At 40.3% G+C, this 27,329-nt stretch overlaps 2 protein-coding genes across 9 annotated transcripts in view; both read right to left on the minus strand.

Moving 5' to 3' along the window:
- Positions 1-2,422: 2,422 nt before the first annotated feature.
- Positions 2,423-13,257, minus strand: MEIKIN (meiotic kinetochore factor). 4 transcript variants are annotated; one of them, XM_064725058.1, is made up of 14 exons: positions 12,929-13,257; positions 11,484-11,571; positions 11,183-11,261; positions 10,133-10,193; positions 9,077-9,217; positions 8,536-8,655; positions 8,236-8,275; positions 6,920-6,981; positions 6,044-6,138; positions 5,503-5,676; positions 5,085-5,165; positions 4,441-4,596; positions 4,025-4,154; positions 2,423-2,684 (listed from the first exon to the last, which is right to left on the minus strand). In XM_064725058.1, exons 1-14 carry the CDS (start codon positions 13,170-13,172, stop codon positions 2,638-2,640), a joined length of 1,518 nt encoding a protein of 505 aa, XP_064581128.1. In that variant the 5' UTR covers positions 13,173-13,257; the 3' UTR covers positions 2,423-2,637. The 4 variants fall into 4 exon arrangements, with proteins under 4 accessions (XP_064581128.1, XP_064581129.1, XP_064581132.1 ...); XM_064725059.1 differs by having other exon boundaries at positions 2,495-2,684; positions 12,998-13,257; XM_064725062.1 differs by having other exon boundaries at positions 2,495-2,684; positions 12,812-12,930.
- A 505-nt stretch (positions 13,258-13,762) lies between these two features.
- ACSL6 (acyl-CoA synthetase long chain family member 6) overlaps positions 13,763-27,329 on the minus strand; it is a 57,619-nt gene continuing 44,052 nt past the window's right edge. For all 5 annotated transcript variants that reach the window (XM_064725263.1, XM_064725262.1, XM_064725266.1 and 2 more), the window contains exons 13-21: positions 26,608-26,742; positions 24,772-24,867; positions 23,879-23,951; positions 23,387-23,475; positions 22,710-22,826; positions 22,328-22,471; positions 21,497-21,598; positions 20,457-20,528; positions 13,763-18,422 (exon numbers count right to left, since the gene is read on the minus strand). In XM_064725263.1, the coding sequence (XP_064581333.1) occupies positions 18,282-18,422; positions 20,457-20,528; positions 21,497-21,598; positions 22,328-22,471; positions 22,710-22,826; positions 23,387-23,475; positions 23,879-23,951; positions 24,772-24,867; positions 26,608-26,742 (969 nt within the window). In that variant the 3' untranslated portion in view covers positions 13,763-18,281. The remainder of the gene's footprint in view (positions 18,423-20,456; positions 20,529-21,496; positions 21,599-22,327; positions 22,472-22,709; positions 22,827-23,386; positions 23,476-23,878; positions 23,952-24,771; positions 24,868-26,607; positions 26,743-27,329) is intronic.

Raw genomic sequence — 27,329 nt, forward strand, 5'->3', positions numbered from 1 at the left:
GAACTCATGCAGACATTCAGCATATTTTGATCTGGGCCCCAGACATCTCTTCTGTGTCTGAAGATTATGAACCAAACCAGAACCATTTTCATGTAGGGCTTTGCCCTCCACTGGCCTGCACATGTACCCTTGTAGTGCTCCTGTACAAGACACATCTCCCACCATCTCTGAGTACTTGGAGTCAAAGTCTCCTAAAAGTGCACTCCAGATAACAAGAATAACTGAACAGTGTTAATGAAAAACCTCTTACAGATTTATGTACAATACATTTACTCAACATGCATCTGCCATGCACAATTCCTGCTGATAAAGGATTATCAGAGTTCTTGCATGGACTGACTCGCTGGAAGCAATTCCATTCAAGCCATTAAGACTTCATCATGTCTAGGATGTGACAGAGCAGCCCTGGTGACACTGAACAGATTCTTCTCTTGAATCACTGCACAAATAACCTCCTCAGTCCTACCCATTAACTGGCCATGACCCATAACCTTTATCTACCAATATGGAAGAGCCAGTTTCCACTCTGAATGAAATTTTATGTAGTAATTTTTCAGCTGAAAACCAAACTATGGGAAAATGCCTTTCCTTTGAGAACAGCAGAACAAGAGTAGGGATTGTCGCAGCCTCAAAATGAATTTCCTTCCCTGGGGCAAAGAGCTAGCCTGGTAATTAATTACACTTTCTCTAAGAGTCAGACAAAAGATGATAAGAAGCAGTGCTTTCATAACTGAAGGGAAAGACAAGAGATTGTGGTTCATGATATTTCTGTCCTCCTATACAGCCTCATCACATCAAGAAAAACAAAGACAAACCCCAGCAATATTCAGGCTGCTACAGCCAATTCCACAGTTACAGACCATGTTTTCCTCTCTTGTACTTTCCAATTAGTTTGTCAGTTTAAGTCTCTTTGTGTAACACTACCAAATGGCCTGGGGCAAAATAAGTGCTTTTTCCTAAGACTTCCAGAACATCCTTACAATAAACATCTTTATTGTGGACCATCCTTTACTTGAATAATCATCATAAGCATTATGATGATTATTCAAGTAAACTTACTAAATATGTAACTTTCATTTTTGCTTAAAGCTACATCAAGGAGCTCACCTCTGTCTCCTAGGGGCTCTAGATTCCTGCATAATTACTAGTGATTTAGTATTTGCAAGAACAAGGATATTGATAATTAAAAGCATACCCAACAGGACTCCAAGGAGTTATTGGCAGAACTCGTTCTATTAATGCTTAAAAGAAAAATAGCTTAATGGCATAATTTTTAACCTTGAGCCATTCAGAATGTTTATATAATACTTGTTCACAGACTAATCCAGCAGCAATTATTTGCACTTCCTTCTACCCCAGAGCAATGGGGAAAAGATCAGGGTTTGAACTTTTACAGGTATTTTCAAATGCAGTCAAACTACAGTTGTGGATTTTGTATGTCTTCTTTTAATGCTCTTTTAGGAAATACAGAACTATTTTCCAGGGTGATAACACTGAGAAACAAACTTAGACTTTTGAAAGCCATACTAGCATTTTGTAACATTGAAAAACTTCCTTTTTGTCCAGAGAAAGTCTGAGTAAAGGATATTGTAATGAGAACACTGTAGGGCTCCAAATTACTTAAATGTGCAATGAAGTCAAGCAGAAAAAAATTGTTCTTGACAGTGTTTTCTGAGACATTCAGCACATTAAGAACAACATTTATGAATTAACAATCCACAACCTGAACTGGAAGCACTGGGAATTTGAATTATGTGGACATAGTGTGAGCAGTAACCTGAAAATCCAGAACATCAATATCCATCTCTTCAAACAGTTCAGCTGTAAAAGGGTTTTTCCCACCATTGTGTTCACGTAAGGCATTTACTTGAAGTCTGAAGCCACTAGAAGGAACAATGACTGAGAGATGTGATATTACAAAACACCTGAGATGAAGCAGGAAGAACTCTGAGATGGCAGTGGCTGGGCAGTGGATATGCCCAGAATGGTGACAGTGCTGATCATTAAGAGCCAATTCTCAGAGATGATGGGGTGAAGATGACCTGTAGTCATGTTCAGAAATCAAATTACAGCAGAACTCACAGTCATCCAAAGTTCTGCAGACCTAAGCATTGAAGGAGTTTAAAGGTGGCATACTATTGACTTCTGGGTCTCCAAGAGTACATGAATGCTCTCATGGCCACTCCCAGGACATGCAGTTACCTTCACAGTCAATGTTAACACTTAAACAGAGGTCCCATCTTTAGATACTAATGCTGCTAGAGAAAACTAGAAATCTTAGCAGAGAGAGAGCCAAAAGTAATTCTATTAAAGGCATTTGGTCTGCTGTTCTTCAGTCAAACTTTTTAAAAATCTAAACAAACTGAAGAATCATCTTTATGGAATCCTTACAGAATAATGCCCAGAACAAGATCTAGCTGCTGTACAAAATCATTTAATATAAAGTATCTGAGTATTTACCAGCTTACTGAAACACGTAATACTAAATGTCAAACAACATACAATGTTGTACAAAATACAATACAATGTCAAACAACATACAACCATTATTTGCTAGTTAGGAGTTCTGTTTTACCACCCTGTCACAGCAGCAAGACAGTAATTTCTTCTGTTAACTCCTGTTGAGAGCCAAAAATCTCATCTCCGTTTATAGCAGATCCAATTCTTGGTACTCGTTATAGAATCTGGGGGGAAAAAAGGTAATAAATAATTATCAATAAAGTGGTACATTCTCACATGTAAAAGAAAGCTCAATGATCTGACCAGCTGTTCAGATGTTCACTAGATATATCCAGTGCTAGCATTTGTCTGGAAGAATGTGGATCTTGCAGATCTCATTTACCAGTGAGAAGAGGACAATATTTTTGAGTATATGTACATTCCTAATGGAAACCAGCATCATCTGAAAGACTCCTTGAGCAGAGAATAAAACATCCACAAACTCCCCATCACAGTGGAGTCTAATTCCTGATACCAGGACCCTCTAGAAAAGGAGTAAGAAAACCAAACTTTTGCTCTGGCAACACTACTTGCTGATTTCTGATTCACTTGCCCACCAAGTACAACCTGTGTTCTGTATTACCACAATTTGCTGGGCACATGACCCAGCACAATCCCAGCTCTTTGATCTGTACAGAAGCGTCAGATGACTGTCATTAATTAATACATAATTAATACATACACACACAAGCACTTCCCTGCATTCTAGGTGCTGCATATAACTGGTAATAAAGTAGGAAGACATTCGTACCTAAGAGAGTGCAAATGAAAATTTTTGTGTATTCAGTATTTTTGAAAGCTGCCACACTTATGCAGTATAAAGTGTGGCAATACTGAATTAAAATAAATGACACACAACTTACAAGCAACTTGGAGAAGAATTACTTTAAACTTTGGAAGACACGTGCCATCCAGTGGTACACCAAGAAACTTCATCAGAGATGGGAAAGGGAGAGGCTTCTACCTCTGTGTTAAGTGATGAGACAGTTTTGCTCACAGTTCTCATTTTTGTACAACAAAAACCAAGGAAGTGAATAAAGGAGCTTTCCCTATGTTAAGGGTTACAGGAAAAAAGAATAGAAACTGGTAGTTTTATGAGAAACTGGTAATTTTTGAAGAGAAACATTACTGATAACTTGAACTACTTTGGTGGAGGGGTGGTAGTGAATACCAAAGTTGAACTCAGGCTTACTCACCCTAGAAATAAAGCACAGAATAATAGTAAGGCCTTAATTCTGAAGTAGCCTACGACTGTATTAACTCCTATGCTAAAGATCCTTAGAGGAGAAAACATTAATGCAGTTTTAATAAAGTACTGTTGCACAAGAACACTATTAAGCCAGAGCTGAAATTTTCTGCATCTTTCCTTCTTTTTAGCCTTGTGATTTTTCCAAATATTCAGACTTTAAGAAAAAGCCCAACAACTCTTACACACTCAACTACCCAGTTAGCACCTGCCCAGTATAGATATACAATATGTATACTATATATCCAGGAGTATAGAACCAAGTCTGTACCCCTTTACCTTCAGGCAGTCCTTTGGGAAGGTAGCACTTTTTGGAGTTAACTGGGACTTGGTGCAGCCGGGAAGGCCTCGGCTCTGGTGACATTCTCACAATGGAGCAGATCTCCATCTCCCTTCTGTCACACTGAGGCTGGGAAGATTAATGACATTTCATTCACACAACTATTCCCACTAAGAAATGTTCTTTTAGCTTTCTTCTAGGGAAACTAGAGATTACATGCAGATTTCAAGGCAAGTCACTAGGAAACATTTAAGACTACTTGTGTATACTCAACATGCTATTGGAAAGGGTGATAGAAAGCTTCAAAGCTTTAAACATTCTCTTTAGCAGTTTTGATACTGTAAGGATTAAATATACAGTACAGTAGAAATTAGCATGACAAAACTGGATTTAAGAAGTGCAATAAAATCAGAACCTTTAAAATATTCTTTTCTTCTGGACTTTGAGGAGTCATTTCTTTTTCTGAGCTCAGAGATGCAGGAACAATTTCTTCTGAGTTAACAAAAGGACCTGTGGTATTCAGGAACAGGTCTTCCCCGGGTGAGGCTTTACACACCGGCGACAGGCTAAGCTACAGTTCCATCAAAATACAAAATACATAGGAATAACTGCCCAGTTAAATAACAGACAGCAATTCAGACTGGCTAATGCTTGTTGGCTCATGCAGAAGATATTCTATTGCTTAAATAAAAATTATTTAGGGATTCACCAAGACCCTGATATTCTCTATTTATTAATCTAGTACACACTAGCTCAAGTGTGAAGAGACAACTAGCAGTACTGTACAGCCAAAGAATTCAAACTGGCATTTAAATATCAATTTTGAATCAAAGAGTTTATGCAAGTAAGGATACTAGTGCTGGTTTTACATTACATTTGTAAAAAAGCAGAACAAATTCCTAGCTTGGGTTGTTTGGGTTTTTAAGTGTCCAGAATTATCAGTTTGTTGTGCAATTTGCAGTGTAATATATACATACACAGGCAAAAACGGAATGTGCCACAAGGAATGATTTCTTTGGTTTTAATAATTAAAAAAAAAAAAAAAACTCAGACACTCACATCTAGCTCGAGAGGCTGAGCATTACCAGGATTTTTTAGGACTTTATTTTCCTCCATGATTAGCATGGTGGAAGTCATTTGCTAAACAAAAACAGAGAAGAACTCAGTATCAGTTTCAAAGTCTTTGCTGTTTATTATTACTCTTACAGTATTCTCTTAATACACAATACTTCAAGAACTCCATTTAGAATTACTACTAGTTCTTCAGATTTAAGTACTGAATTCCTGTCATTCAGGGTTATTTTTTGGTCTTGTGATCTCCAAAATTAAAACAAAGAATCTACAAATTAGCGTACTGCAGCTCAGACATTTCAGATGTGGCACTTCCTGCCACTTTTTGTAACTTCAGTCAAGATTCACAACTCCCATTTCCATTCCATGCCAGGGTTAATCAGTGGGGCACAATGGGAACACTTACCACCACAGCATCTGTGGGTTTGCTTGGCAGAACTTCTGCTGTCAGCCCCTCTGATCGGGCTGACGTGTTTTCTGGGGCATCAAGCTGCCTAAATGATGATGAACCTTCTACAAAGGGATTAAAACTGCTTTCTTTTTTCTTCGGTCTTTTGGCTTTAGCTGTTCGAGTACCATACTAAATAGTAAAACAATTACATTTTGTGTTACAAAGGGAGCCTCTATAGCCTGGTAAGCAAAAGCCTGGTATAGCCACTAAAAAAAAAAAAAAAAAAAAAAAAGAGTTCCCCTTGTCATAGTCGAGCTCTACACAACCCATTTCAGTACCACTGACACAGCCAGTCTGAAAAGCAGTGAGCCTGGGGACAGCATGATTACTGCTCTCTCAAAAGGGAGAGGCAAGCTACATCTTCACTCTGCCCTGGCTGCAAACACCACTTTACAAGTGTAGCAGGAACTACTGTTCCTCTAGGTGGAGTTTTCCACCCATACAAGGAGGAAGTCATTTGTGCTACAACCTTGCTGATTTATTAAGAATCTTTCACCTTGCTTTCCGGTCCTAATGGTGAAGAACAGCGCATACCACTTTTTAGATCTGGAGTTCTCTCTCTTGCAGCTGTTATTTTACAGAGTTTTTTTCCTGTGACAGATTTCCAACACATTAATTAACTTTGAGACAAAGACTACTACAGCTACTCTCCACCCCATGTCTTACAAGATGGTTTCCAAAGAGGAATAATTCTAAAGTCACTCCTGTAAACACAATTTTCCCCTCCAATATAATCCTCATCTCCCCACCATCAGGACTGCTTTACCCCTCTCCCATTCTGTACACAAGGCTGCTTATTAAAATGGTCACTTGGCTATATACTGGGTAAACACTGAGACCTGCATAATCACAGCAGTCTTTACCAGAGGCAGCTTCTGATGCTATTACACTCCAAATTAAGCAGGGGGGAATTATGTGGTACCTGGACTGCAGACAGAATTGTACTGGTCACACATCAGAACTGCAGTTACATCAATGTATTTGTGAAGCTGACATGAAATTAGCTCAAGTAAAGAGCATGACACAAATAGTTGTGCTCTGGGTAAGGTAAATAAGAAATGTCAATTTTCAATGCCAATTTCACTGAGCATCATGGGTGATGCTCAGTGAAAACTGGAAAATGCAGGGTCTGAGATTTTAGTTGATTGGTTGTTTTTGTTTTCGTCTCCTAACACATTAATTAGAACCAAGTGTTGTTTGCTGGGACAATTTTTCAATTTACACTTTCCCTTCTAGAGCACAACTGAGTTTAGTCTGTGCTGGAAGACAAAGGACACAGTAAAAGCCTGGTTTAGATACTGTGCAACCATTTAAGTTTGGGTAGAATATTCTGTTCTCACAGCTAGTACAACTGCTTCAGGTCATATTTTACCTGCCAGTGTAGCTGAAACGCTTAATGCTGAAGAACTATTATAGCAACTTGACGGTCTCTTTCTAGAAGAGGAGAAAAAGAAAAGATTCTGAATGAATGTTAACATTAAAATAACCTATTAATAAGAAAATCCTAGGAAAATAGAGATTGAGTGAAATAGGATAAATCTTATTTAAAAAATATTGTTAAGGAGTTGCTTTATCACCCCTTAGAGTTATTTGATAGTTTATCAAGTCACACATCTATCTTGAGGACTGTTGCAAATCAAGACCCACAGAAGATTCACTAAATACTCAGCACTTCAGCATTCTAGGACAGAACACATTTAAGGAGGATGCAGGGGAAATTAGACTTGCAAGAAAATTCTGAATCAATTGTGTAAAGATCTGTAACAGTAAGATTGATATGCATTATGAATGAAAATGTCTGCATATAAAGACTGGAAGGAGAAGCACAAGGGTTAAAAGAAATGATGCTGTTCCCAGAAAAACACTCACGTTCCTCAGGTTTTTATGTCAGGACCTGAAGGCAGCTCTGTGACAAAGCCAACTACAGAAGACCCTTCCCTGTGATAAAACCTCACCACAGACAACTTGTCAGAGAAAAGCCAGCACCCAAAAACAGGAGGGTGTCAACAGGGTGCCAGCACAGCACACACACACACCCACCATTCTACTTCCTGGCAGATGCATTCTGAGTAAGCAAACACTATCAACAGGCAGTAACTTGGCCCAAGAGCATAGAATAAAGTCAGCAGGATTCCAAAGCAAAGGCTGCTCCCCAAATAAGCTCATAATTCCTAGAGAACATAAAAGACCTGCCCAAAACCTGATTTTTCTCTGGGCAAGCACAGAATGTCAGGCTTAATGAAGACTTGACAACAAGTAAAATATATATAGGCAAAAATGGCACCCTTCAAACTCTACTGCACAGACAAGCCTGGCCACACCACCTGAGCACACCCCTTCTTGCTGTGTCTGAATGAAATCTGACAGAATTAGTGCAATTGCATAAAAGCAACTTATTTAGTGATTTTGTAAATAAATGCCATCTCCTTCCATAAAACCTTTCATTGAGGTCTCTTGCATTGACTTCCCTACAGCTGCAAGGCCAAACTAGAAATCTGTAAGGCAAACTCTTCCCTGACCAACTTCAAATTCCACCCATATCAAAGTTAGTGAGGACACAGGTAGCTGAAACTCCACTGAAGTGTCTGCATGAGCAGAGGCTTATTTGTACTGGCCTTTCTTTTAAATACCTCTCAAAAGAGAAGAGTCTGAACATTTAGGTGCATCAGAGTCTGCTGTAGTGATTACCTTTTTGTGCGTTGGTTTGGAAAATCCTCTGGTACAGGTTCTAAAAAAAAAAACAACCCAAAACATGAAAGCTAAACTTTAAATGAAAAGGCTATGCCAGCTTAGACCAGACAATTTTTTAGTGCAAAGTAACTTATAAAGCACAATATTAGAAGCAAACACAAACCACTAGCAGGGAGCTGCTCTCCATTATGCTAACAGATGTTACATAAAATGATCATTACATATTTTATACAGGTTCCTCAACCAGAGTGAAATTTGTTTATGTTTATATCCTGAAGTATTGTAGAAAAGAATTACCTAATATTGCTGAAAGATTTGACATCTGTGGTATCTTATCAATGGCCATTGCTTTGCTGGAGTCCAGGAGAGTAGAGTTCTTGTACTTGCCAAGGTCCATAGAGTAAAAATTGCATCTTTCTGGACATAAAAGATAAAGTGCAGATTTCTTATGCTGATATTCATTGAGTTATTAAATTTGTGACCAAATTGAAAGCAAACACAATTGCAGGGCAGGAACTAAAAAGCAAAATTCAAGCACTGTCTTGGCTCAAACAGCTGCAGAAAAGTTTGGACTGAACTCACATTTGTGGGTCATTCCCAATAAATAGCTTGTGTCAACAGTGAATACTTCAGGTTTAAAGCAGGATTCAAATTACATAAGGACCTGACTCACACCAGATTAGAGGACAGATACACTGATTCCATGCTAAGCACAGGTTTCTAGCAAAGATGTGAACCTGGTGAGTCCCACCAAGGGAGGCCCCTGGTCTTTCTGTTGTAGTCTCCCCACGTTTTCTGTATCAAATAAAACTGAAAAAAAGTCACCCAAAAGTCTCACCCAAATCATCATCTCTGAATGTTTCAGGGGATGAGTAAGTTTGCAGGCTGTTGCTAGCAGAGCTATAATCTGCAGCTGAATCTTCATCTAAACACTCTATGAGGAAGGTGGAAACACCTGTGGGAAGAGTAATTTCTGTACCTAGAGAAAGAGACAAAAAACGTGGCTAAAAAAATCTGTCATCTTGTACAAACAATCAGGATTTCCTTATCTGAGTTTCATTCCTGTAATGAGCTAAATATTATCACTCATTATATAATAAGTCATAATACAGTTAAAGGGCATCCTTTGATTATTAGCATACACTACCACAAGCCAAGAGAAGAAACCTTCATTGCCCAAGGTTCACAAGGCAAATCTTAAATACACCACAAGTTTTTAGAAATGCAGGTTTGAGTAAACTGAAGAACTCATGTCCACAGCTAGCTGTGTCAATGATAAAACCAAGATCATGGTTTGTAGCAGGCTGGGCTCAAGACTGTCTCAGGTGCTGTGGGTCTCTCTGTGCTGCCAGAACCAACTCACATGAGTCCAGCCACAGGCTGCAGTAAGAGGCAGAAGTCCAGCCAGAGGTATCAGAACCTTCACTTTCTAATATCACACAGTCAGAACCTGTTATCTTACATACCAAGAGCTCTATTATCACTATAGTGCAAGGATTCCATATCACCAGAGTTTTGTACCTCCTCACTGTTTCTCGTAGGCAGCTCCTCTAAGCACTGACTGCTCCTGGTCCTTGCAGCAGCCATCTGGCTCCAGTTCCCACCAATCCACTCTCTTACAGCACTGTTCTTACTGGCTACAGCTGTGGCCTGTTATCATCAGGCCTGCTCCTAATCTTTAGTAATTGGTTCAGCTGCAACTCTTTAGGGGATAAGATTACATTCTATACTACATCATTTACCCATACTGTATCCCCCTACAAGAACCAGTACAACAACAGCACAGCACATGACCAGTATTTTTATAAAATAAAATTTTATCAGGAATTTTACATTTAGTTTATTATCAATGTCAAATATATTTAATAATATAATGTCTAGTCATTATACTCACTTGAAGTCACTTCAGCATTTTTCAAACTTCCTTTATTTCCAAATTTGATTATTTTGGAATCCTAAAATTAAAAGACCAATACAAACAACCTAAGAAAACTAAATGTAGACAAAGAAAGGCATTTATATCATCCTACATTAGCAGATGCTGAGAAAACTCACTGTCTGGTACTGCACCACTTCAGCCTGCTATTCACAGTGTAATTTGCTGTAGGATTTTTCATTAACAAATCTGCAAACTTATAGCTCTAAAATTTATCACAAATGTCGTACCACTTGATCCTGCGATCTTTGCTGGATGAGAGTGCCAATGAAGGCATGCTGACATGAATTGAACTTAGACACAACAGAACTGAACTTCACTGTCTTTTGATTTTATTTTTTTTCAGACACCAAGTCCTCACTTTCAGAATCCTACACTATTTCTGTAAATACAAACATCTACAATGTGTAGGCAATAGATTCTACAAAACTAGGCATTTTGTAAAAATGTAAATAATTGGTAAACTCTACAGAAGAGCTAACATTTTAAAGAAAAATAGTTTTCTACCAGTATCACCTGTGCCCTTTGCTGCAGCAGATTTCAGTTCAAACACCTGGTTCACTATTCTCTTGCCACTGCAGTATTAACTGTCCTGTAACACTTCTGCACCATCACCTCCAATCACTTTGTTCCAGTTTTAATAACACAAGAAAGAGCATCAATGATGTGTCAAAGGTCTGTGCCTGACCTAGAAGTGAGCAATTCTCTGGAATCACAATCTACTGACATCTCTTCCACACAACACAATTCCTACAGCCTTGCCTCATCCAAGATAATTAAATTAGTATTGATGTTTTCTCACGCTACCAGTACCTCAAACAGCTTTTATTCTGGCTAAAGACACAGAAAATGTAATCCAAAATACAGGACCAAGTTCAGCCTGAAAAATGTCTGGACTCACAGACATAACTCATAGGAAATTTTACCTGAATAGGAGAATTTAATGTGTCACATTTCTCTGATTTATCCTCCATCACTAGTAGATAAAAAGCAAGACAGCATTCTTACCTTCAGTGGTACACTGCTTTCTTCTGGCACCTCTTCTTTCCTCTTAAAGTCTGTTGTTTTCCTGCCAGTCACTTGATTGCTGCAGTTGAAGAATAGAACCAAGTTCACTCACAGAGCTACACTGCTTTAGACAAAAGCAACAACTCCAAAATGTATTTATAGGGTGTCAGTAAATAATCTGACAAACATCAGTGCTCTCATAATTCAGATTGCATTGCTCCAATTGCCATCTCACAAGACCAAACAATATCATTTACTAGCAAGTCTTAACAATAGTGTGTTTAAATGAGGTCCAGCTGACCTTTGGTTGCATGAAGAGCTCTCTTCAGTATATTCAACATTTTCTTTAATCTTTGGTAATTTTTTCCCACTGGACTTTTTCTTCAGACCTAGAGAATAAATATCTAGTTCAGTAATGATAATTTCAACATTAAAATTTAGATTATTATTTCTAATTTAGCTGTCCTCACCTTCTACACTCATAAAACTTTTTGACCCTATTATCACACACAATGTAAAATCTGAATTTACTTTTTTCAGCAGTATATCAAGACAAAATGAAAAGCAGACTTAAAGAAATACTTCTCATGTCTTGGAAACCTGTTGATTAAAAGGAAAAAACCTCACCACCCTGGAAGCAACCTTTACCTTGATTCAAAGTAGTTTGAGTACAAATCGGTTTTAAATGGTGTTTATTAGGAGTATCAAGGATTTCTACGTAAATTGGTCCTCACTGTATATAATCCCAAATGGCATTAACAACACAACTAATCAGTAACCAGCAAATTTCAGAGACATATTTTCTTATCCTAAAACTAATTTTATGAGTCATTTAGCATTGTGCTTTGCTTTCATTATCTAAAAGCTAGAAACAGTTAAATTTTCTAGAGTTACACTTTTATGACTGCAAAGGAGCGTCCATCCCCACACTAAAACCCGGGTCTGAGTCACTGCATTTCCTCAGGGCAACACAGAACCCTTCGGCTGAAGCTTCCTGGGAATTCAGGACAGGATGATATAAGGACAAGACTCATCCTTTCCCTTCTTTTTTTCAACATATGGAAGAACCTCCAGGCAGCTGGTCGCACCATCCAGTGCACTGGAGCACTAAATACATACACGAGCAGGAGCAAGGCAATAACAAATGTTTGCTGTACCCTCTCACAGCAGAGCTTTACTTTTAAATTACCAAGATCAGCCCAAGATCAAGACATCCCACGCTGGTGTTCTCCCTACTCTGTCAGGCTTCACTTAATTCCCATCCCTTCCCTTGAACTGCATTTTTTTCTTAACAGGCCTCAAATGCTTAGCTCGGTATCTGCTGCACTGCGTTCAACAACGAGGCAGCTCCTTTTCAGTAACGACTTCAAGCAATTCTTAAAATATTCTCTCTAAGCAAGACTTTTGTCTTGCCATTTCTAGACGCTCCCTTCCAACTCGATTAAATGGAGGGGAGGCACTTCACAGAAGGAAAAATTCTTCCTATTGCTAACGAGCAGTTAGAATCAACACTCCTGTTTCCAGAAGAGCAGTCTGCTTTCTCCAAGCGGTGAGGGACATGGATAACAAGAAATCACCCCCCAGCCTTACACAGGACCCGCTGCGCTGGGCACCCATGTGAGAACAAACCTTTGGGGGCCACCGAGGACGCTGCTGGCAAAAATCTTGACCTCGTCACCCTGCCTAGCATCTTTACCCATCAGAACACACCGCTGAAAGCACAGCACAGGGTCCTCTTTCTCCCACCTTTTCCCGCCGGTGCGGGCCCCGCCTCCTGCACCCCAAGCCCCGCCGCCGCCCGGGACAGGCGCTTACAGGCGGGCTCGGGCCCGCGAGGCCCCTCGCTCCCGAACAGGCGCCGCCGGCACATCTGAGAGCCGCCGGCCCGGCTGCCCGGGAGAGCGGCCGCCTCCGGTAGAGGGGACGAGCGGCGTTTCTTGCGCAGAGCCTTCCCGGCGCAGGGAGCGCGGAGCCGGCGCTCCCGCTCCATGGCAACCCCGGGCTGCCGCAGCCTCCGCCGCCCGCGGCCCCTCCGGTGGCGCCGCCCCAGCCCGCATGCGCGGGGTGGCCGTGCGGGCCCCGTGTGAGGGAGCGGCCGTTAGGAGACATCGCCCCGTGTGAGGGAGCGGTCCTTATGGGGGATCGGCCAGTGTGAGGGAGCCGCCCTCATGATGGAGCCGATGTGGGCAGGAGGAACGCGGCACACCGGACACGAGACACCTGCAGCGGGTCCGGCGGATCCGGGCATCGCCGCCCTCGCAGGGAAAAACTCCCCTGGTGAAAATGGAATCAATAAATCGTGTGTGTGTGATAATCCATGTACTGCTCTGACCCCGTGTTTCAGCTTCAGGCTGTAGACAGGAGGAATCTCGTTGCTTCGTTACCTTAAAAAAATAGAGCGTATAGAACCAGAATAATATGGGTTAAAGGGAGCCCAGATATAATCCTGTTCCCCCCTGCCAGGGCAGGGACCCTTTCTGCCACACCCTGTTCCAAGCCCCATCCAGCCTGGTTCTGGGCGCTGCAGGCATTTGTGGATTTCCAAGTGAAGGGAGATACAAGTGCACACAAAAACCGGAGTAGAGCCCATATGCTTTGAAACTTTATTGGTTTAGACACAATCTGAAAAAATACTATGCATTCCCAATTGCAATTCATATTAAACAAGCATATACATGTGGTTATATTATTATTGATTTTAAATTAAAATCGAAGCCATTACAGAAAGACTGCTGCATCTTCAGAGAACTTTGCAACAATTAGTTTTCATAGGAGATTGCTAAAATCAATCTCATGTCCCAATATGCTTTTGGTCGCTATTTTATTTTACATAATTTCTTATTTTTACAACACGTTTAGTTTAGCCACACATTCTGAATGACTTCATACCAATGGTGAGGACAAAGTACTGGAGGAACAACAGATCTTTTATAAAAGAGCTTTTATTGTATGTCAGTCCACAAGAAAATCTTATGAGCAGTTTTGAGAAAGGTGAAAATTTAGTTTTTTACAAAAGTTTCCATAGATGACTCTTTGATATACATGCTAATATACCAAAACTGAAAAATTTTTAACAACAGTTAGGATTTTTTTTTTACACAAATTTATATGTTAAATTTTACCCCCCTTCACTTTCAGTTGAAAATACAATAGGCAACACTTACCAAAATGCCTCATTTGTTGGCTGCTTTTACTTTGCTAAAATACATAACAAAAAGCTGAAATGAAGGGCTTAAAGGGACTCCAGATGCCTCAGAAAACATTTTTCTTTGGAAGAATTCAAGGGATCTAAAACTTTTTCATTTCTGGGCATCCAGATTTCTCTGAAAAGCTTCATTGTTTCACAGGTGCAAAGGTGGCATAGAAACCACCAAATGTGTAAAATATTGAAAAACATCAGTTCCAAGAAGAAACAATGATTAATTCTAACTCCCCCACCCCCCGAGAATACCAAAGTGAACTAAAGATACAAAAGGCAAGCCAATAGAATTGTCTTGAAACAAAATAAAACGCTTTTTCAATTTTTTTCTAAGGCATCAAGAGGTCTTTAAGTCACCTATTACCATGCAAAAATAGTATATTCTTTCCCATTTTACATTCATCTTGTAGCATTTATTTACATATAGATCAGCAGTTTGTGCTTTTAACACATGTAAAACTAAAAAAAACAACAACAAAAAAAAAAAAAAAAAAAACCAAAAAAACAAACAAACCCCAACTAAATTAATTAATTTTTTTCATTCCAGAGGTTAAGGTCAGATTATTTTGTTACACATGAGAATTTCATATTCATGGCAACAATGAGATGAGACTGGACTTTACTGTTGCTGATAGATCCTGACTAACAGATTGCAAAATGGTATTTTAACAATAAAAAATCACCCTCTCTGTCTCACCTGATGTGCATCAAGCATTTTAACTTGCAAATGTGCCTTTCAGGACAGAATTATTCCATGTATTTCCTGCCCACATGGGGTTAAAGACTCTGGTCTGGTTTCTGCTCACACTTTGTGCATTTTGGCAGAACAGATTTTTTCTCTGTGCAATATATCAAGCAAAGAACATACAAAATATATAACTAAGCAAGAGCTTCTTCCTGAAAAATGTATTTTATTGTGGTTTTTTATATATAAGACATTCTTCCAGTGATTCCACAGGCATAGCACCAGGCCCAGGAAGAACCAAGAATGAGTACTGCAACTCTAAAGCTGACTGCAAGAAGAGTTGCCACCTTTTAAGATGAATAACAGAAACTAATTTTGTAATTAGTTATCTTAAGGTAAAAAAAACAAATAAACCCAAAACCAAACTGGTTATTGGACAGTCATAGGGATTTGTCCTTGGTGGTCACAAGAAGTGTTTCAGTTGAAGAAAGCTCAGTATAAAATAAATATGCCTGGAATTTGAAGAGAAGCAGGATTGAGCCTAGCTCATGCTTTATGCATGTCTCTTTTTCAGGTGTTAATCTCTTACATCGTTATGATTGTGGTGAGAGAGTGACCTGCAGAGGAAAATCGGATATACAAGTATAAAAGATAGCTTTTAGTTCATTTATACAAATTTTCACAAGTTCTGAAAGCATTCACACTTTTGGTGTGACAAAAACCAACTCAGATTTTACGTCATCCAAGTGTGGCCAAGTCTGCATTTTTCCTTTCTTATTCTTTTGGTGTTCATATATTTGGCTCTAGTGCATCTTACATTTTGCATCAAATACCAAAAGAAGAATATAGATATATTATTCAGGGTCATATATGTAAAAATAACGGCCATCTAAGCTGTAAATAAACTCATATTGGAATCTTCTGTACTTATACAGAGTTTAGTTGTCTCAAAAAGCCTGAAATCACCTTAAGAGAAAAGTAAATCCAATTCAAATGGCAAAAAAACCCAGTGAAAAATAACTTTTCTCTACTTTCTTGGATGACTAGGTTTTGGGGGTTTTTATTTTAAAACTGTTGCATTAAAACAGACAGGAAATTGTACTGAATTTAATTCTCCATTGCTTTGAAGGTTGTGTATGTAATGACTGTCTTTTGGCTGATACAAAAAGGATATGAACTAAACTTCACTGAGATAAAAATCCTTTATGACTTGACCCAAAGAGCCAGATTTGCTGCAATAATCCCTATCCTCCATTGACGTGGCAAATTCCCCAGGGATGCTATTGCTGCATATATCGGTGAAAAATGATGATCCCATCAGATCTCAGATATTTCTTTACTTGGTTTGGACTGATATGAGTCACTGCACTGAAATCAAATGAGGAATCAGATGCATAAAGGGATTCAGACAAACGCACATTTGATAAATCAAACTGCCACATTCTTTGAGTCATTATGTTACTGATACAGTTTCCTCTGTATTATTCTGAAATCATTGCAATAAATCAGTCTTCGTAAAACACTAACTTATTAATTCAATTTATTTCATTTGGAAGCATGCAACAGAAGTTCAGAGAGAAAATAAGATACTGTTTACATTAAAAATTTAAACTTTTAGCTTCAGAAGTCTACAGTGGATTCCACTATAAGAGAGAAAATAAGTGTGCTTCCACTGTCCTAGCAAAGATCTAGCAGGCACAGCTCCATGCTAGCATGTACTGGTGCAACAAACATCAGCTAGTAAAAGACACAGATATTTAGGACCCTGTTTAGCAGAAAGAAGCTATCAACAGTCCAGGTATTCAAGCAACTTGACATGACAGTTTTCTCTTTGCCTTGTACCATGCTTTGTACCAAGAGAGAGCTCTAGAGTCTGTTCCTACTCCTTGTGAGACTTATCCCCTTTCTGATGACCACAGAAGTGTAAGGTTTTATCCAGACATCTTGCTGGTTATCCCAGAGAGGCCATTGGAGGTGATGCCAATGGGATTTGATGCTTCCAGATGCCTGACCATAAAGACGTTCCCTTAACAGGCCCTTCTGCCACCACATCCACTGTTCTGCCTTGCACAGCAATGGCCAACACAGCCTTTAGCCCATCCCCATGAGTCTTTTGGGGCACTATTCCTTCCCCTTCCATGGCCAGATAAAGGATAGGATGCCCTCCACTGCTGCATCTCAGGCTGGCCTTTTCCCAAACCTTTCCATTTTGCTAAGCCCCATCCAGAATCACAGCTTATTCCTTGTGCTCCATTTCTTTAGCGCTGTTTCTGAAGGGAGTTAGTCCAGCTGGACTATGCAGTATTAGCAGCATGTGAAGTAATAAATTAGGGATTGGGAGCATATGGATTATCGTGAACTCCCACCTAAAGCCACCACAGAGCCAGTGATGCTTTTCCAACCTTCTCTGAGCAGTTCAGATATCCTTGAGTGCACTGGACTGAAGGAGCCCTAATGCAGAATCTGCAAACCATGGATAAACTGTGTTTGGATGAAAAGGAAATAGAGGGAATTCTGTGCTATTGCTTCCTACCCTGTTCTTGTCATTTCCAAGTAACATGAATCCATTAGATGTAACATACTAATAGGTCTATTAAGTACAAACAGTGGGAAATTCCTTCCTATTTCTGTTCTGGTTGTTAAGTCATCGATGATTAAATCAAATCAATGTCATTTATGTCCTGAAAAATATAAAAACTATCACTTACTATATAAACCAATATCCAGCTTGAAGTTCCAAATCAGAGAAAATAGACTTTTACTTTCACCATCAGTCACTGATTATTTGAGGTAGACCACATTATTGAATTACTTATTATTTTAGTTTCTAATATATTAGGTTGTATACAATCAAATATCAACAGACATACCTGAAATTTTCCCTATTTTAACTAGAAATGTTTGTAGTTATTTAAAAGATAGGCTTCCATAATTTACTTGGTCATAGATTGAAATTTCTGCATATTTTGTGGCAATTTAGCATAACTTTTAGTAGTGCCTTACTGTATACCTAGAGTAAAAAAGAAATTGTATCACATCTGATGGCAAAAAGAAGGGAAAATATGGTTAGTGATGAAATCCTAGAAAAATGAAAGGCTCAAATGTAAGATTCAGATGCTTATCCATTTCAGCAGTGTCGTTCTGGCTCTGTAGTTTTTGAGTATTATTCTAATATTGCTATGAAGTCCATTACTCAGAAGATTCTTCCCATGATTTCAGATGGAGATGCTTGAATATAGCTCTTCTATTTGTTTTTTGAAGTAATCTCTCAGTTCTGGTCTCTTAGCCTTTAATGTTGGTGTCAACAAACCGTTTTGCACCGAGAACATATCAGAGTGAATATAAATGGCTTTGACCTAAAATAAAAGAGGAATATATTTATAGCAAAGGTTACAGGCATCACACTGAATAAACATTAATTTTTTTGCTGTGCTTCCCTCTGGTGGTGCCTCAAGTCCAGGGCACTCTTGTGCTGAGTCCCCAGGATTTCCATCCCCTGCCCACAGAAGGGAGCTCTCCAAGAGAATGAGCACATAAATTGCTTTTCTGTATGAAAGCAAGGCCAGAGCACAGTGAGGCAGTGCACAAGGGCCAGTGTGAGATCATCACTGCAGTTTCACACAGCTGAAAGGCAGTGGGGGAGAGGGCAAGGGCAGGGAGTTGTGGTAGGAAACCTCAGCTTAACCCCACTGCAAAAGCAAACAGCACTGATTCAATATTGCAAAGTTATCATGAAGCTTTTCAGGCACAAAACGTGTACATGATGATCATCTTTAGCTGATTAAAATGATACAGATCTTTCAGCCAGCGCAAATGGCATTTCACAGGGCTGCCCTTGTTTGAGGCAGTGGCTCTGAGCACAGTGGGGAGCCTGGCAGCACAGATGGGAGTGAGCTTTTCCTTCCCGTGCTGGTGTGGGGGAAAGCAGAAAACTGCTGCGTGACTGGTCAGAGCCCACTGATTTAAGACAAAATTCCCCAGCCATCTGCTGCTTTTGTGATTCCCCAAGCCAGACTGCTTTGCAGTTTGTTTGGCTGGGAGCTGCAGCAATATAGGCTGCAAATCCATTTTCCATTCCTTAGATATGTGATTCATCTTTCCCTGCAAGCATCGTGGTCCAGGCCCTGCCCCCATGCAATCCTTCATAAATCAGTGTTCACACTATTAATGCTCCCCTGTTTGCTGCACTGGCTTTCAGATCCTGGAAGCTGATGGTTATAGAAATCACACTTGTCATTCCAAACAGAAATCCAAGCTGCAGATGAGGATGGGGATGATAAAGAGTATCCCCATAAACAGAGAGGGGATTCCCATTCCATATGAATATTAGCCACAGTATCTGGCTCAAAATTTGGTTTTAAGATTACATATTGCAACAAAGATGAAATTTTGAAGCCCTTTAATTTTGAAAATGGTATCATTTTTTATTCTATTCTCTTATTATTTTATTCCAATTTTAGAAAGATGACAAGTCTTTCCTCACTACTTTATACTTTATTAATTGTAAACTGCTGGTGAAATCGATTACTTGAGGATATTTCATACTGTGACGACCATGGCAGAGGCAAACAAGGTTTATTGGCACAGACAGTTATGTGCATTAAAAATGATGCTTTATACTGAATTATTTTTAAATAAATTTCTTTTTGCTGTCATTTCATTTGCATAGGTAACTGAGGAATTAATAATAGGGTTATGTTTAATGATGCTTCTGCTCCACTCCAATATGGTGAATTACTCATTAGAATTATCACCCAGAAACAGTCTAAACAAAAGCAAAAAAGCCCTTGCTAATTATATGTAATGATTAAGATGTTTGGTTTTTTCAACTGAAATAAGCATTTGACATTTTAAAATGGGGTGGATAATTTTTCTGTGCTTTTAATTCTATGTAGACCATGGTTGATTTCAGATCTCCTCTGAAGTGTTTGTAGCTCTATTGCAGAAATATTTACACAATCAGGAAAGAACTAGTGCCCAGAATAAAGATAAAGAAACCAGCAGCATTTCCAGGTCAGGTGTAAGAGTAGTCATTAGTGACCCAATTTCTAACAGAGCTTTCAGTGGCAGGAAAGTCAGACTCCTACAGATGTTTATCTTGACCTCTGGTTTTCTGGAGATTATCCATGTCCCCAATTAAGATTTTGACCTCTGCACCCAAAACTTTCACTAAATTTAATTCAAATTTCAAACATGGATGGGAAGCAGAATCACAGCAAATACATTTTTCCAAAGGAATAAATACAGCATGCCAGCAATAAAGCTCTTTCCAAAAACATCATGTGCAGCTGCAACAAAGATTTGTAGTAACATGATAAATGCTGACAAATCCCTCTTCTATACAGACAGATGGCCTGTCTGAGCACACTGAAGGATGTGTTTCATTTTACCTGCTCAAAGGAGTGAAGCCCACTCTCCTTCCCTAACCGCACCATGTCTTCCATTATCGCCTGCTGCAGTTCCTGCATGAAAACACAGAAATTCCTCATGAGCTACCATAGCCAACCTTACATGCAATTAATGCTCACTGCTCATCAAAGTGTTTCTGAGCAAAGTTCAAGTGTCTTACTAACAGTTAGTATGTAATTAGCAAAATTCTGTTGTAATATATAAGCATTACACTTAAGTGTGGTGATGTTAAGTGTCTCCTTGGTATAAAAAGTAAGGTTCTATTTTCAAACCAGCAATGTGACATAGCTGTTAAATTTACAGTCCTTTCACCATCTGCCAGTCTTCAATGCAGAATAACTGCCCACAGACACCAGTGGAATGGTTCAGTGGCATCAGTATTTGCTGATATGATCCAATGCAGTTCCTCAGTATTAGAGAGCATGTGTTTAAGACTGAGGTCCTTTTTATAGAATCATAGAATGTCCTGAGTTGGAAGGGACCCACAAGAACCATGGAATCCAGCTCCCAGCCCTGCACAGAACAGCCCAAGAGTCAAACCACATGCCTGTGAGTGTTATCCAATTGCTCCTTGAGCTCTGTCAGAATTGATGGTGTGACCAGTCCCCTTGGAAGCCTCTTCCAGCGCCCAGCCACCCTCTCTGGGAAAAACCTTTTCCTAATATCCAAACCTCCTCTGATAACTTCAGGCCCTTCCCTCTGGTCCTGTTGCTGGTCACCACAGAGAAGACCAGCAATAAGTTTTGTTTAGTTGTCTTATTTAAGAAATCTGAGCCAACACCACCTCTCCTCCTGCTGTACTGTTGTTCTCTGCAAGAGACTCTTGCCCTCCTCCACCAGTGCTGACAGAAGTTGGTACCACCAGTCAACACATATCACTGGATCCAGGTCAAGCCTGCTGAATGCTCAGTAAGGAAATAATTCTTGTCACTGAAATTGTCATTCCTAGACAAAGTATTGTGCACACATCATGCTACAGCAAAAAATAATAATAAAAAAAGTCTGTACTGCAGATACAAACCTTATTTTTACAGAGTTCTGCATATGTTCCTTCAAACCCTCTTTTCTTTGCCCAACCTGGCATGACCTCAGAATCAGGCACCACAATTCCCACCAGGAAGGCCTGTAGGTAAAGGGGAAGGAGAGTTGCAGGTGAAAGCTGAACCACATTCCAGGCTCTACATTGAAGTGAATACACAAGTCAGCTGAATTTCTGCATGTTTACCACTTCCTGCTAACTATGTCAGTAATTTGCTAACATATTGTCATGAAGTACATTCTGATGCCTGTGCCTTTTTCTCAGATAAAAGGTTGTCTGTGACTGCATTTACCCGCAGTTTTAATACCCTCAGCTGGGTTCATTCTCCTCCTGGACATTAATAACTCACATGGCCCTGCAAATCCCAGGCAAACTCTGATGCCAAGGGAAGGCTCATGCTTGTGAGCCTTGAATGCAGAGGATGAATTGCCATGGCTTCAGAAGCTGTAAGTGTGTGTGTGTGTATAAATGTGCAAATTAACAGAACAAGATTGGTCAGAATGGGCAGGCAGTGTTGGGGCAGCAGTGACTTTGCCTTTTCCTGGCTTACCACAGGCATGGTGTCAAAGGACAGCACCGGAGACCCAAAGAGTGACACCAAAGCCAACTTAAAAGCTTGATCTTTGGTCACAGCATTCTCTAAGCTGCTCAGGGTCACACCAGCAGCTCAGTTCCTGCTTGGCTGTCAGCCAGCTCCAAAGCAGGAGGGAGACAGTGTGGTGTGATTCACTCACATTTTCCCTTCCTTCAAGCCCAGCTCTGTCTTCTAACTACTAAGAGTACAGTAAGATTTTCTGAAAGCTTGGTTTGTACCTGCAGGCTGTCTCCATGGACATAGATCTGAGCAACAGGGTCACTGCGGATGTAGATATTCTCGATCTTCTCCGGTGCAATGTATTCTCCCTGAGCAAGTTTAAATATATGCTTCTTCCGATCAATAATTTTAAGGGTCCCATTCTGTTAGGAGAAAGAAATGAGATTTCCCAGAGAAGTTATTTAACCACAGAAACTCAGCAAGCAGTGTGTCTTTAACGGAGCTTTCAATTGCCTGTTGTGCTTTCGAATGCTTATTCTGCCAAATATAAACTCAATCCTTTGTAAAGATAGACCTGCTTGGAGACCTGAGTTCAGCCCTTGAAAATTTACTTGGGATAATGCAATTGCCATAAGAACTCTGGGTGTGTCCAGTACGCACAGGTAACCATTTTCCAATGTCTCCTGTGTGAAGCCAGCCCTCCTGGTCCAGTGCCTCAGCTGTCCTCTCTTCATCTTTCAAGTAACCTTTAAACACATTGGGTCCTTTCACACAGATCTGCAAAACAACCAGGGGTGGTGATGAATTATTTTCTTATTCTGCTGTAAATATAAGTTAAGTAGTAACTCACTAAATTTGAAATATTTTAATGACTAGGCTCCATGAAACTAAAACAGATTGGGTTATTAAACTATCTATGGCTTTTTTTTAAGCAAATGGAAATATGAAGTAGGCTTTGCAAAACTGATTTGTTTGAAGTTGATTTGCATTCCATTTGCAGTTAAAAATAACAAAATTATTTCAATAAGTTTAATTTTTGTGTAGTATAAAAATCACAGCAATGTAGAGATCGCAGCAATGTAGAAATCAAAGCAATTCAGCTCTTCTTAGCTGAACTAATTCAGTCTTAGCAGTTTAAGGAATCAGGCTGAAAGTACTGCCACAGCTCCTTTTTCATTAATTCTTTGCTGCTCTATGGTTAAACTTCCATTTTCCTTTCCTGATTGCACGATGTAACCCATCAGCAACCATGCACGCTACAAAGGTCAAATGCTTCTATAAACTACTTCATACAGTGTTAACTAGTGAGAATTTGATATAAAAATGTGATTTGCTACCTCTCCTTCTCCTTTGGAAGCAAAATAATTCAGCTCTTCCACATCCTTCAATCTGATTAAGTTACAGGGCAAAGGGGCTCCTACATGACCTGGAAATCAAAGTTATCAAGTCACTTGTCATCTCTCCTATAAACAATAATTAGCATTTTATCATTAGTTACTTGCATAGTTGTAGATACACTGGATGTTCTTGCAGGAGCTGTGTCTGTGTGCAGAAATCATTCACTTAATTAAGGTTTTGCACTATTGAAACTAAATACCAACACCTCCTCTTTGGATATAAAACCTATCCTGAAATAGCACAGAGTGGTTTGGGTTGGAAGGAACCTTAAAACTCATCTCATTCCAACCCCCTGCCAGAGGCAGGAGCACCTTCCACTAGATCAGGTTTCTCCAAGCCCCATCCAACCTGGCCTTGATGTTACAGTCCATAATTTCCTAAAGGAATGTGCATTTCTTTTATTTCTTCCAATGGTGGAAGAAAATAATTACCTGATGTCCAGTCACCTGGAGTTGTAAAGGTGCATCCAGCTGTGCATTCTGTTTGGCCATAGCCTTCATAAACCTGACAAAGAGACAGGTATCTTTAAAAGATCCTAAAAGATTTTGCTATTCCAAACTGAAATCTCAAGCATTGCCCTGTGTTGCACAGTCCTGTGAGCAGGGGCTGCAGCTGCAGTGTGTGGGTGCCCATCTGCCATGGGGACACTGTCCCTGGCTTCTACTGTGTACAAAATTCCATTTACATAACTAGGAAAGACCATGGCTCTATATCATTGAAAATAGGGAGATGATGAGTTGAGCACTTAGCCTTTGATTCAGGACATATGTTACACTATGAGAGGAACTTATTAATGGGGAAAAAAAGGTATTTTTGTGGGACATTTTGAAAATCCACCCTTTATTTTTCTGACTAATTTTAGGCTCTCAAATGAGATCTCTCAGTTGCACTGGGCTTCCTCTCACAGAGAAATAATGCAGTGGACATCTCAGGTGGGTTAGGCTGATGTCTGAGGATTAACTCTCTCCATTTATATACAGAATAAAACTCGTGTAATGAAGTTCCCAGCACTTGCACGAACACATTTAATTGCACATACTCAGTTTGGTGCTGAGAGGTGGGTGGGATGAGCCTGGGGGTTTTTCTGGGAGATGCCCAAAGTGAAAATATCTCTTCCCTGTTCCTGCCATCCCAGAGCTGTTCCCACCCGCTGAGCTCTGGGTGTACCAGGACTCCGTGGCTCCCCCAAGTCCTGCTGTTTGATCCATCCTGGTACAGCTGGCCTAAATGCAGTTCTGAAGGTCTAACCCATCTCCTTTCCTAAACACCAGGTGTTCTCTTGCTAGCAGTGGATGAACATCCCTGAGCAGGCACACAAACCCACCTGGCACCCGAGGGCGGCGCGGAGGAAGCCCAGGACGGTCGGGGACGCGGGGGCAGCGCCTGTCACTATCATGCGGACACAGCCCCCAAGGCTTGCCTGGTAGGGAGCAGGAGGGAACAAAAGAAAGCATCAGAGGCTACTGCAGATGGCAAAACCATGAGCTTGCACAAAATGCTCTCTCTAGGATAGATGTGCAGGATCTCCTGCCCATGGCATGGGGTGAGAATTAGATGAACTTCAAGGAGTCTTCCAGCCCAGCCATTCTGTGGTTCTGTGATGAGGCCATCTATGGAAATATGAACTAACTCTGAAGCTTTCCTGAGGGATAAAACCCCATTCAGTGTACAGAGACAGGGGTGCTCATGTCCCTGGCAGGACAAGCTGCTCAGCCTAGGCTCCTGCAATTGCTGTGCCTGGGCAGGCTGCAGAGCTGGCTCTGGGAACTGCTGGGAAAAACAGACTCTTCCTCATCCAGTCTTCTTTGCTTATTTACACCTCACTGGTTTTAATGAATTGCCTCCCAAGCCCTCTAAAATAATGTTGTCCCTTTCTTAAGGCAGATGACCTTCAAATATTTCTGGAGGGTATTACATCAATTCCTGTGTCCTATTTCACTTCTTTCTCCTCCCCCTTCATTTCCTTTTCTTTATTCTAGAAGTAAAAAAGAAAACCCAGCACAAAAGAAAACAACTGCTGACTGAGTCTGCCCGTCTCGCCAGCCCTTGCATCAATATGCGGCCTGGCTCGCTCCTGGCTGGGTGAACTCTGCTATCTTTGCACACTGAGGACAACTAATCCACAGACCACAAGTACAGTCAGTTTCTTTAGTTAAAAATAAAGTGGCATGTCTCCAGATAAGTCATCCGATTAAAAAAATGCAGTAATTAGAGCCTCCTGGAGTAGTACAGAGCCCAGAAAAACCTGGTTTAAAGCCAATTTAATATCTTTTTTTACTGAGATGTGTGGGAAGCAGAAGGGCATTCTGATTTCTTTATTCATGGTTGCTAAACCATGATTCATGTGTGCATTTTTCTTTACAACTTTATTCTTTTCCTAGGAAGAAAAGTGGGTTTGAATATACCCAACTGCAACCCAACCCTAAGTCCAATACTATTTGTTGGGATTTTCCAGAAAACTTTGGAGCAGCATCTCTTTGATCCGTGACCTCCTTTTCATGACCACCTGTCTGAACTTCATCCCTAGATACCTTTCCTCCTCCCTCTCTCTTCTATCTGAGAGCTGCAAAAATTTTTTGGCACTCTTCCATAAATTAGTGATTTCTTGGTGCTGCTGAAGAGGGATGTAGCAAATGTCATCTTAGCTTGCCTTGTGTTTCTCCATTCCCTCTGGAAAGTTATCCCTGAGAGAACTGAAATTTTGACATTACGCATGGTGCTTAAAAACAAAAACAAACAAAAAAGGCAAAACTTCACTAGCAACAAACTGTGCTCAGTTCCCTTTTTCTATTCTATTTTCCAGTCTGTTGTTCACTATTGAGTAGTGATTGCCCACAGTTCATCATCAGGCAAGTGGACTACAATGACTTTAAGGAATCATAGAATAGTTAAGGATGGAAAAGACCTCTAAGTCTTACCACTCATCAAGTCTCACCATCAATCCAGCACCATCTTCACAACTAAACTATGTCCTCAAGAGCCACATCCACCCCCTTTTCTAACACTTCCATCACTCCCCTGGGCAGCCTGTTCCAACACTTGACAATCCTATCCATGAAGAAATTTTTTCTACTGTCTGAAACTGCCTTGTCAGAAAACCAGTCATTGCTGGAAGAAACGAGAGTTCTTTGACTTCAGACTCACTTCTTGAATCACTTACCTGTATCTTATTAAAGAAAAGTTTATCCCACAAACTGTCGTTTCTAATGATGCCGTTTCGAACTTCGGCTTTTTTCCGTCTGGCTGCAAATTCCAGAATCCAGCGCTTGAGGGATGTGTCAGCCTGGCTGAAGATCTGTGGGAGCACAGGATGGCAGATGAGGTGTCACAGAGGAGAGGGAGCACATCAACACCCTTCTCCCCATGACACCCACACAGCCAGGTGGGCACAGTTACATTTGCAGCACAGGTAAACAAGGCTACACTGGGGTTTGTTAGTGGGGAAAAAGGAATGATGTGTTTCACTCCATTCCCTATTGCACACGTGATTCCTTTGGGGGGAAAATACAGGATAGTGGTACAGGCCTCAACTGGATTGACAGGGCTGCTCTTAATATATAATTTTTGTGATAGGGTTCAGTGTAATACAGGCAACCTGAGCAACAGGGAATGAGCAACGTGAACAGGTATCAGTGGTGGCCAATGTGGTGATGGGGGCTGCATTTACCTGAGCTAAATCAGGCACCAGCACAAATTCCACTTCAACAAATGAGAAATCCCCAGTGCCTGTCCCTTAATAAAGCACAGAAGCCCTGACCTTTGGGAAAAATTACATCAGTAGCTTGTGCTTAAGCTTGTCTTTAGCAGATAAGTCTTCTGAGGAATAAATATTCCCAGCTAGTCAAACAGATTTAACATGATGACCAGACGTGCCTGTCTTAA

Source organism: Zonotrichia leucophrys, chromosome 13 (genome assembly GCF_028769735.1).
Source record: "Zonotrichia leucophrys gambelii isolate GWCS_2022_RI chromosome 13, RI_Zleu_2.0, whole genome shotgun sequence".
In the NCBI taxonomy this organism is placed as follows: domain Eukaryota; kingdom Metazoa; phylum Chordata; class Aves; order Passeriformes; family Passerellidae; genus Zonotrichia; species Zonotrichia leucophrys.